At 45.4% G+C, this 11473-nt stretch overlaps 1 protein-coding gene across 2 annotated transcripts in view; it reads left to right on the top strand.

Moving 5' to 3' along the window:
• SPTBN1 (spectrin beta, non-erythrocytic 1) overlaps nucleotides 1-6261 on the top strand; it is a 147453-nt gene extending 141192 nt beyond the window's left edge. For both annotated transcript variants that reach the window (XM_029911738.1, XM_026652515.1), the window contains exons 34-35: nucleotides 3237-3279; nucleotides 3774-6261. In XM_029911738.1, coding sequence (XP_029767598.1) covers nucleotides 3237-3279; nucleotides 3774-3989 — 259 coding nt within the window. In that variant the 3' untranslated portion in view covers nucleotides 3990-6261. The remainder of the gene's footprint in view (nucleotides 1-3236; nucleotides 3280-3773) is intronic.
• The last annotated feature ends 5212 nt before the right edge of the window (nucleotides 6262-11473 follow it).

The raw sequence follows: 11473 nt of genomic DNA, 5'->3' as shown, positions 1-11473 counted from the left end.
GGGGCTCAGGGCAGGGAGTTGGGGGTGCAGGCGGGGTGTGGGATGTGGCAAGGGGCTCAGGGCAGGGAGTTGGGGGTGCAGGAGGGGTTCAGGGTGTGAGCTCCAGCCTGGTGCCGCTTACCTAGAGCGGCTCCGGGGTGGCAGCGGCGCTCACTGGGGCAAGGGCAGGCTCCCTGCTTGCCTTGGCCCCGGCTCCAAGTTGCTCCGTTCCAGGAAGCAGCTGGAACTGTGTCCCTGTGGCCCCTGGGGGAGGGGGAGGGGCTCAGGGTTCCCTGCTTGTGCGGCTCTTGCCGCTCCTCCAGGTGCCTCCCACGAAGTTCCCATTGGCCGCGGTTCCCTGTTTCTGGCCAATGGGAGCTGTGGGGGGCGGTGCCTGGAAGGAGGCAATGCCGGAGCCCTCTGTCTCCTTCCCCCTCCCCCCCAGCCCAAAGGGGCGTGCTGCTGGCTGCTTCAGAGAGCAGCGCGGCGCTTGCAGCATCAGGAGGCAATCCCACGGGTAGGCAGAGGGGTGCGGGGAGCGGCGGGGGGTGGGTGGGTGGAGCTTGGCGGGCCACACACAAGAGTCCCGCGGGCCGCGTGTTTGAGACCCCTGGTCTAGCTAGTGATAGCTTGAGTACCCTGAGCCCTTGGCACTTCAGTTGAAGGTAGACAAACAAGGAGCCCAATCTTCTTTCGATTCGGTGTGCTTGATATAGATCTTCAGTGCTCTTTGAACATCTAAAGTGTGTGACAACTTTTCTGTTGGGTGCTGTGGGTTTGGACAGAATGAAGGGAGGATGATTTTCTGTGAGGCATGGAAAGATGAAATCACTTTAAGCAAGAATGATTCTTGGATTCTTAGCACTGACTTGTCATCAAGGAACACACAGTGGGTTTCCTGCATGGATAAAGCTGCCAGTTCAGAAATTCATCTAAGAGACATTATGGCGACCAGAAAACAGGTTTTGATGGATAGATAGAATGAAGATATTGATGTCAATGGCTCAAAGGGGTGTGTGGTTAGGACTTTTAATACCAGTGGTAAGTCCTACTTAGGAACGATTGGTCTGATCACAAGTTTAGCCAGTCTGCTCTGACAAATCTGGATACATTGTTTTTGTCAAGGAACCAGAGAATCTTGTGACTAGGATACTACTTATAGCTGGTGTGCTATAGTGATGGGATAAATCTCTTGTCTATGCCTTCCTGAAGAAAATCCAGGATAACTGGGATAGCAGGATCCTTGGGATTTTTGTTGTGCTCTTGTCACCACAAGCTAAACCTAATCCAGATGGAGGAGTAGATCTTCCGTGTTGAAGCTAACCCGGAGGATTGTAGAGTTCCAGTCATTTTGGAGGATAGTCGTAGCTCAGTTAATGTTTCCCTCTCATTAACTAGGCAGTCAGCTATAAACATTCTGGGTCTGGATGGAGGAATGGGCTTTATTAAAGGATTTCTGGGCCTACTGGTAACTGGGTGGTGCTAATTTCAGTTCTGTCAGATTGGAGAACCACGGTCTGCTTAACCAGTGCAGAGTGAGGACTATCACCTTTGCTTCTTCTTGCCTTATCTTCTTGATGACCTTTCCTAGAAGTGGAAAGGGCACAAATGCATCTATCAGGCCTTGTGAAGGAGCATCCATCCCCATTTGGGTCTGCTTCCCTGGTGAAATACTTCAGTCTCATTTTGTTTTTGTGACTGGCGAACAGGTCAACTGCCAGAAGGCCAAACTTGTGCAAAATCAGAGTGAAGGCATTCTGATTTGACACCATTCTGAGTTGTTGACTGTGCATCTGCTAGGTCATTCTGTCTTTTGGTTCATTTCTCTTTTTATATGTATTGCTTTTATGGAACGGAGAATTCTCTCTGCCCATTCCATTGTCTCCATTGTTTCTGCATGTACGGTTATACTCTTGATTGTTAATGTACACCACAGTGGTCATGTTGTCTGACTGGACCAGAACACGTTCATCCTCTAGGTAGTTCTGGAACCTCAGTGGGACTAGCTTGACAGCTCTGAGCTCCAACAGGTTGATGCTCTGGTTCCTTTCCCTGAGGTTCTTGGCACCTTGCACTGTTCTGTGCCCCTGATGCACTCCCCATCACACCAGGCTGACATCAGTTGTGAGTACCTGTGGATCTGTTAGACAAATAGGAAGACCCTTACAGACATTCTGCGGGATTGTTGAGCACCTGGTTTGGAACCAGGACCGGATCTTGGATGTGTTGTGGTGAATGGCTCCATTTATTCAGGAGAGAGGCCTAGAGGCACTTGATATGGGACTTTGTCCATGTGTGGTTCCTATCCATGAAACCAGAAGGGGACATGGCTAGCATAGGCTGTGCTTTACCTTTGAAATGCCTCCAGAAACTGCAGACAGGAAGGGAATAACCTATACATATCAGAATTGTGGGAGATGCTAAGTTGCAGAAAACTATAATAAACAAACAGTTTATGCATTTGAGTCTTCATTGTCTGCAAAATGTCTCAGCCCTTTGAAAACAGCTACAGCCAAGTAACACTAGCCGAGAGGCAGAGAATACATCACAAGGCTTAACTGTCTGAAATGGCCGCATTATTTATTTATTCTTCTTTATTCTTGCACATTATAAAACTGCAAACAGTCATGCAGGTCATCACAAATGTCTGCATGTAGAACCTTTATATAACAGGACAGTATCACATATTCTGTACAGAAAAATACCTTAGAAATGTTTTTGAGTTTTATAAAATTCTGTTGGGACTGTTTTTGGTATCCCTTTAGTTCCCATTAGTCCCAACTGTAGAAACATTTCTGTACAGATAAATAAAAATATTACATGTTTAAACCTCTAAACTATACCTAGGATAGGTTTTTTATATGTAAAATAAAACAAAGTTCAATATCTTTTGGTATAGAGTGTCCATTTATAACCCCAGTAGATCATGAGATATTGAACCTTAAACCTGTCACTAGCGCAGGTTTGAATATTGCTCATCCTGCACTTCAGGGCAGGTTGTTTTTGTTTTTAAATGACAGCTTCTCCGAATTAGAAATGTTGCTAATGATCCCAAGGAACATGGATTAGTGGGCAGAGTGCAGGCCAGGTGATTACAGATAAATGGAAAATACAGCTTATCACAAGATTGTGTTTATTTATCACTCTGTCATGTAGTCCCATTTACCTCAATGGGATTGCCTGCTTGAGAAAATGAAGCAGGATTTGGACCCGTGTATTATTAGGCTAATATATGTGGTGGTTGTTTTTAATTGCAGATTAACTGATGGCAATGAGTACCTCTTCCAAGCCAAAGATGATGTAAGTTTCTTTCAGTTTTGGTTTGCTGGTTTTAATGGTATTGCTGTCATATTCTGGTATACTGACATATGCTAAGAAAAGAGAAATGGTTTAGATATTAAGGGGTACGTTCCCAGCCTCCGTATTGCATGCATGTCCATGTACTTGCAGGTCCGCAAGTGGTGTTGGAATTTGCTCCTTCAAAACCCATCAAGACAGAGGGGCTTTCAAGGTGCAAGTTCTAATACTGGTATCCATGCAGGGGTTAGGTTTTTGTTTGTTTTTAAAGCACACACGCAAATTTTTGCATCAGCAAAGTGCAAGTGCATGGCACATGAGTGGCAGCTGAGTAAAGGCCTGGTTGAAAAATTGGTGCTAAATTATGACTTGGGATCATGTTCTCTTTAATTTTCTACTTCTGTATCAATTACCTTTTTGAAATGTTGTTTGAATGATAGAAAACAGTATGAGCTAACGTGTTGATTCCTACATTTTAACTTTGATGTTTGTTGAAGGAGGAAATGAACACATGGATTCAGGCCATCACATCAGCTATCTCCTCTGACAAAATCGAAGTGTCTCCAAGCACACAAAGCACTCCAGCTTCTAGTCGTGCCCAAACCCTGCCAGCCAGCGTTACAATAACCAGCGAATCCAGTCCTGGCAAGCGGGAGAAAGACAAAGAGAAGGACAAAGAAAAGAGATTCAGCCTTTTTGGCAAAAAGAAGTGAATTCCGTCTCCACACACTGCACTTCTGACCTTTTCAGTGGAATTCCAGCATGCAAGCTCAGAACCAATACATTACTCTCTGTGCCTAATGTTCCTCAATATGATTTAATTTTTATTATTTATAGAGCATTAAAAAACCCATTACAAATGTATGAGGTGCATTGGGCAGCTTCTGTATGAGAGGGAGGACCAGGTTTTGTTTTTGTTTTTTTAATGGAATTAATATAGATTAGATCTTAATATTTAAACTGTTCCTCAATTTTGTGAGGCTGTCTTGGAAAAGAACCCACATCCTGTGCTATTGGTATGCAAGGCAGCGGTGCTTACAAATTTACTGTGCACATCAAAGACAAATGTACAAATTTTCAAACATGTTCACTTCCATTTAAGATTGTTATGCTGAGTCTTGACTAATAGAGCCTCCCATTACAAGTCTAACTTTATTAAAATAGTGTATTATCTTTGCTGTAACAGAGTGCAGATACACATTAACTTCCGGACAAACCATTTGTATCCTGGCATCAGTTATTAACACAATGTGAAGCTTTTCTGCATCAAGTACAACAGTTAAGAATGTTGGTATACAAGAAGGTTTTAGCATACTGATACAGTTTTAAATAATCTGAATTTCAATTTTTTTTTTGCTGAAATACATTATATTGTATGCTTCAGATAATTCTAGTACAAAGTATAATAAACTAGATGTATAATAAACCCTTTAAAATCATTGATAAGTGTAAAAGTGGAACTGAAGCATTTACTGGAAAAAAAAAAAGTAATGTTACTCAAATGGTTACTTGCTTGTCAGCTACAGCACTGTGTGTTATAATTTTGCTACATTACCTTGCTATTTGATACATAGTGTGCATTTCTCTGTCACTGTAACTATTGTAATGAAAAAAATTTCATCTTACTGCACAATCAAAAATTACATTTAATAGGAATGAACTTTCAATGACTGGGCCTGTAGTCAGAGTAGTACTGGAACTGGCTTTCAGTTGTATGGAACTGTACCTCTAAGACTTTTACCCTATCTGTTAAATATATGCTATGTCATTAAATGCTTTTAAAACTAAACATCTTGGTAGTTTTTTATTTCGTTTCAGAGCCTGTCAAATAGTAATTCTGAGATATGAGCAAAAGTAAAAGTAATTCAAAATGACACTTTTCCGTTGTAGTGAAGTTAATGGGCTTTTTAAAATAAATATTTTATTTCTGTTGTGTGTGTGAAATTCCATATAGAATAATTCTCATGGAAGTACAACAAACAACAACAACAAAGAGATCAAGGGAGATCAAGGGGAAAGGTGCTGAGGAGGGGAAGCATAAGGAATAGCCCTTTTACAAAATACTGGACAATTTGTTTCATTTATTAAAGTAGATCCATCAGAATCAATGTGACTATGCTTAGTAAAACAGGCTGTAATTTAGCTACTATAATTTATTATTAGATCCATTCCATTTAATTTCATATTTCTCAATGTCAAACCTTTTTCTAAATATAGATTCTCTTGAGATAACGTCATAATTAAATTTAAAAGTCCTTTCAAGGCTCTGTGTTCAACACAGTACATAAAACAAAACAAAAAATGGTCTAAAATGTGTTAAATATTGATATTATACTTCTAATGCAATTGATATCTGGATCCAAAGCTAGGTATTTCTATGGATTTATCATCTGTATATATACAATGTGGCTTTAGCTTTCTCAGTCTTCTTTTCTGGTGAGAGAGACTGATACCTCCTGAGTTATTAAGGATATTCATGAAGTTGGAGGCCATTCAGAGCAGCCAGCTAATCCCTGCAGATACTAGGGGAGAATTTTTAAGAGCTCAGTGAAAAACAAGGAATCAATTTTTAAATCTTCAGGATTAATAAAATGCATTTTGAATGTCATTTTGGACAGTAAACAGATTTAGTGTAAAACACCCAGCAAGGTGTTTTCAAACCTAAATCTCCTTAACATGCAGGTAATATAATGTCAATGTCTTAATCCCTTTCATTGAAAACTAGTGTATCATGTTTATCTATTTTTCTTTTGTTTTTGTTTTTTAATTTCTGCATTACATTAAATTTTGAGACTTATGCTCACAAGTTTGTACTGGTATAATGCACTGTTTTAGTTTGAAATTAGTGACACGTGGATAGGAGCTAACACCAGCAGTCGTGTATATGTATAACTGAATACAAAAAAAGCAAAGGTTTACTGTGTCAGAATAAAACATGAAATATTATTCTTGGTTGATTAAAACATACCAGAATGTTTATGACTATCACATTTGTCACTTCTTTATTCAAGCTATGACTGCCAGGAACTCAACACTGTTGTGGGGGTGCATGTTGGGTGTGATGCTGGTGTGGTTTGTGGGTTTGTAACGGGGTGCGTGGTTTGACTTTAGTGGGGGTAACTTTGGAATTATACTGATGTAAACAGTCCAAACCCTCAGGATTTGGTGCCTTGTTAGATTCAATATATCACTTCTGGCTACCTATATTGAAGAATTTAGGGTATTATTTGTGGTTTCTTAACACTGTATTTATTTTATTCTGTATTCCTGTGTTAGTAGACTCTGTAACATATCCTGTCTTTATGCTATTTATGTCTCCTAAGACACTTTTAAAAGTAACACTTCCCTCCTTTAACTTGGGAAAGACAATGATTTAAAAACCAAAAACTTTTAAGCTAAAATATTGTAGCTGTTAGGAAGAAGAGTGAGATTCTTTCTGCTATTCAAAGAACAGTTCGGATCCATCTTTCCTCCAGATGGGAGCCCCAAACCCAGTTCAAGAATATAAAAGAAATGGGGCCTCAAGTGGATCTGCTACGTTCTGGTGAATTTTGGATTAAAAACAATGCAAAAATGTGCTTTAACCATTGGGGTTAATGATCTCATGGGTGGGACTAACTTCCTTTCAGACTGATACAAAAAATCTTTCAATCCAGTGCATCTCTGCTCAATGTGGAGAAGCAGGATTTATGATACATTCAGAGAAATATATTATGCTTATGGCTAATATTCTTGCATCACTTTCTTCTAGTAAGTTTTCTTCTTTGTTGTGTTCCCTTTCAAGCATTTATTTACATTTGATGACTTTGCTGATAATGGTCTTGAAGTGTGGAAGGTGCTTTAATATACTTTTTGTAATAAACTGTTTGCATGCATGATTTCATGCTGTCTTTTGTTTATGGAACTTTTAGTTTTCAAGCTTGGCTAACAAGGTGGCGGTTGAGTATAAATAGAAGTTTAAACTACATGGGATTGGAACAAATTTTCATTGGCATTAATTCCAAAGGGAGCTGTGAGTGCTCAGCACCTCTGAAAATCACTGTAAGTGACTTGCTCAAGGTCAAACAGTGAATCCTTGAGAAAGCAGAATATGAACTCAGATCTCCTGACTCCCACTCTGGTGGCCTGTACTGAATTGAACTGTCTCCTTACTGGAGACTGGAATGAACTGGCGCACTCAGCAGAGATGGGTAGCATCACCAGGTTTGGTTTAGTTTGGTGTCCTGTCTCCATTTGTAATATAATACAGCCTGTCCTGGGTGATATATAGGACCAAGAAAAGCCTGATTGTCAGGTAAGAAATTATCCTTAATCCAGCACAGCATTAACATCTGGGGCCAAGTTCTGGCCACAGCTAGACTCAGATAACTTCTTTGGTTTCAGTGTGGCTGCACAGGTGTAGCTGAAATCAGAATTTGGCTCAGTCAGTCTAATGCCCTGATCCTTCAATGAACTCCATGTGGGAAGACTTCTGTCTCCACACACAGTCCCAGCATCTTCAATGGTGCTCCACAATGGTCCAGGGGCAACCCAAATGGATTTTAGGCTCCAAGGGTAAAGTCAGCAGTAAAAATGTAGGTGCAGAAAGGTTGTGATATCCATGAGAGACAACTTACGTATGTGAATAATGGAAGTGCAGCCTTTTGCAGTGTAATAATTCATTTAAGGATTAAAGCTGGTGTTTATTTGACTTGCACTTATGGAAGCCAGGCAGAAGATGGCTGCAGATGCCTAATATCTGACAGTTGAAGCAGGGTCATTGTAGTTTTCATACTAAGTTGCTATTCATTGCCCATGTTGAAATCTATATTCCTATTTAGAGTGATTTTTTTTTTCATACTTACCTGAGGTTTTCAGGCTCCACTGACCTTGTCAGCTCTTGCTGATTTTGAATGTGGCTGTGATTTGTTTTATTAATGTTAGTAACATGAGTGGATCTGGTTGAGTCCTGATAATGTTGTCCCTCTTAACCACTGTTCACCAGCAGTTTCTTGAAGCCTACTTCTGATAGTACTTTCTATCAGCTTGTTGGATGCTTCCCCCTCCCCCCCCCCACTGCACCCCAGTTATTTTATTTGGAAGTTGTGTTGTTACAAAATAAGTAACTGACTGTTAACATTACATATCGGTGACCATTGGGCTATAAAGAGAAATCCAAGAGAGCAGGGGCAACATCTCTACACCATCCCCATGCCAGCCCCATTGTAGAGAGATGCTGGGGGAGTGGAAAGGGACATGCCAAGGGCATAAGACCGGCCATACTAGGTCAGACCAAAGATCCATCTAGCCCAGTATCCTGTCTTCTGACAGTGGCCAATGCCAGGTACCCCAGAGGGAATGAACAGAACAGGTAATCATCAAGTGATCCATCCCCTGTCGCCCATTCCCAGCTTCTGGCAGAAGGGGTAGTGACTGGAGCACAGAATTGTGGGCTGCAGGGCAGCCCATTGGCAGCTGTGGACAAGCTACCATAAGTTCTTCAAGTGATTGCTCATGTGTATTCCACAGTAGGTGTGCATGCTCGCCACCTGCACCGGTGCCGGAAGTTTTTCCCCTAGCAGTACCCGTAGGGGGGAGTACCCCCCGTGACCCCTGGAGTGGCGCCTGCCTGGCACGGTATAAGGGGAGCTGCGCGCTCCCCCCACCCTCAGTTCCTTCTTGCCACCAGTGAAGGTGCTTCGGAACTGCTCTGCTCCGCTCCAGCTTTGCTGTAGCTTGTCCCCAGAACTGTTCGTTTGTTCATTCAGCGTTAGTGCCTGTAGTTAGTTAGCTGTTTAGTTAGTGAGCCCAGGCCGGGGCATGCCCCGCGCCCCAGGATTTAAGTCGTGCAGCTGTTGTAGGTGTTGTATGCCAAGGAGCGACCCGCACACAGACTGTTTGCGCTGCTTGGGAGAAACCCATATCAGCGAAAGGTGAAAGATTTGCAAGTCGTTTAAGCCTTGGACGAAAAGAGAAAGGGACATTAGGCTCCGAGCCATCCTGATGGAGTCGGTGCTGACCCTGACCCTGGCACGCTGCTCCAAACTGGTACCCAGCACCGCGGCGTCGGTACGCGGCGGCCCTCCGGTGCCATTGACCAGTCGGCACCACTCCCCGTCCACAGGGCACGCCAAGAGGGCCAAGAAGACTCCCTCTTCACAGCAGCACCGAGGGAAATCTGGGACAGAGGGTAGGCCCATATTGGGCAGTCCTTGATCCCCACCAGGCCCCAGGCCTCCGACTCAAGTTGAGCGGAGTAACCCGGCCCCTTTGGAATAGGCCTCTCCGGATGTTCGGATGCCTTCCACCCCTGAAGCCCTCCAGGCGGCCTGGGACGTCATGTCCATGCCGGTGCCCGAAGCACCACCGATGTCGGCCCCGCACTCCAGAGGCAAGTCGCTGCTGGGATCTATGCAGTCGCCTCCGGCCCGGTACCGGTCTCGGTCAAGGGAATGTTCCTGACGCCGATCACCGCACAGCAACCGCTCGGGGCAGAGTCCAGGTGGATCGCCCTTGACACCGACCAGACTGTCTGGCTGGGTTCCATCCAGCCAGGACTCGCAGCACCGCTCGTCCTCAAGGAGCGAATATCAACTGGACTGCGGCAGGCATCGCTGTAGGTCCTCGTCTCTGAGAGGGTACCGCAGTTGGTCACGTCACGGTCATTGATGCCGTTCCCACTCGGACTCCTGCTCCAAGTCTCCGCCAAGACACCGCAGACCCGGGTGTCAATCGCTGGCATCTCGCCGTCACGGGTCCACCTGTCGAGGCCATTCGTGGAGAAGCTATTACCGTTGGTACCGGTCCTCCACGTCAAGATCACGGTCCCGTGGCCATTGTAGATCCCGGCACTGCCACTCCTCCTGGTCCAGAGACAGAATCTTACACCAGCCCAGTCTCCATTCATAGCTGTCCTTCGATGGGCCAACTCGGACAGGCGGCACCGTCGGTGCCACAGCAGGTGCAGTGGCACTGAGTGTTGTGGCCGGCCGAATGGTACCAGTAGGCACTGTGGCTTCCGGCGCAGCCCCCGGTGGCAACTCGCTCGGTGGCCGGAGCTTCGGAAGCACCGTCGGCCTCCCTCTCCAGACCCCCGAGAAAGGAGTCGGTGGGACGTATGTCCTCGGCACTGTGCCCGGAGTCCGACCAAGTGGTGGACTCTCCGGTGCCAGCTGACACCCAGAACACCGCACCGTCCTCTTTGCCCCGCATATTCGAGGGTCACAGATGCTTCCTCCGTTTCGTGGTGGGACAGAATCATTACCAATTCACGGTCCTCCCATTGGTCTGTCCACTGCCCCCGGGGTGTTTACAAAATGCATGTCAGTGGTAGCAGTCTACCTCAGACAGCGGGGTGTCCAGATATTCCTCTATCTGGACGATTGGCTTGTCAAGGGCACCTCCCAATCGCAGGTGAGGGATCACGTGGCGCTCCTCCTGTCCACATGCACTGCCTTGGTAAACAACACCGAGTCCACGTTAGTCCCGGTCCATCGCATAGAGTTTATCGGGGCACTCCTGGACGCAGAGTCGGCCAGGGCCTCTCTCCCGCCAGACAGGTTCGAGACGCTGAAAGGTCTCATCGACTCAGTCACAAGGTTCCCGGTGACAACAGCCAGGGTTTGCCTGCAACTCTAGGGTCACATGTCGGCATGCACATACGTGGTCCATCACGCCAGAATCAGGATGAGGCCCCTCCAGCTGTGGTTGGCCTCGAAGTTCTCCCAGGCCACGGACAGGATGGACAAGGTCCTCACCATGCCGGACTCTGTGATCACCTCCCTACGGTGGTGGTCCACCCCAAACAACATGCTCCAAGAGGTCCCATTCAGGGACAGGGCCCTGTCGTTGGAGCTGGTGTCCAATGTGTTGGACCTGGGTTCAGGGGCCCATGGGGGAACTTTCAGACCCAAGGTCTGTGGTCGGCTCAAGACCTGACCCTACATATAAACGTCAAGGAGCTCAGGGTGGTGCGGCTGGTGTGTATGGCCTTCCACTCGCACCTGGAGGGCAATGTAGTCAGGGTCCTCACAGATAACACAGCCTCGATGTTCTATATCAACAGGCAAGGCGGGGCCTGATCCTCTGCCCTCTGCTGCGAAGCCCTCAGGCTGTGGGACTTCTGTATAGCCCACACGTCCACCTGAAGGCCTTCCACCTACCGGGCACCTGGAACGAGAGGGCAGATCACTTGAGCAGGGACTTTTCCTCGCAACAT

This window comes from Terrapene carolina, unplaced genomic scaffold, assembly GCF_002925995.2.
Source record: "Terrapene carolina triunguis isolate 2854851 unplaced genomic scaffold, T_m_triunguis-2.0 Scaffold120, whole genome shotgun sequence".
NCBI classification, from domain to species: domain Eukaryota; kingdom Metazoa; phylum Chordata; order Testudines; family Emydidae; genus Terrapene; species Terrapene triunguis.
Note: the sequence above shows the minus strand (reverse complement) of the source record. Positions and strands in the feature narration are given on the sequence as shown.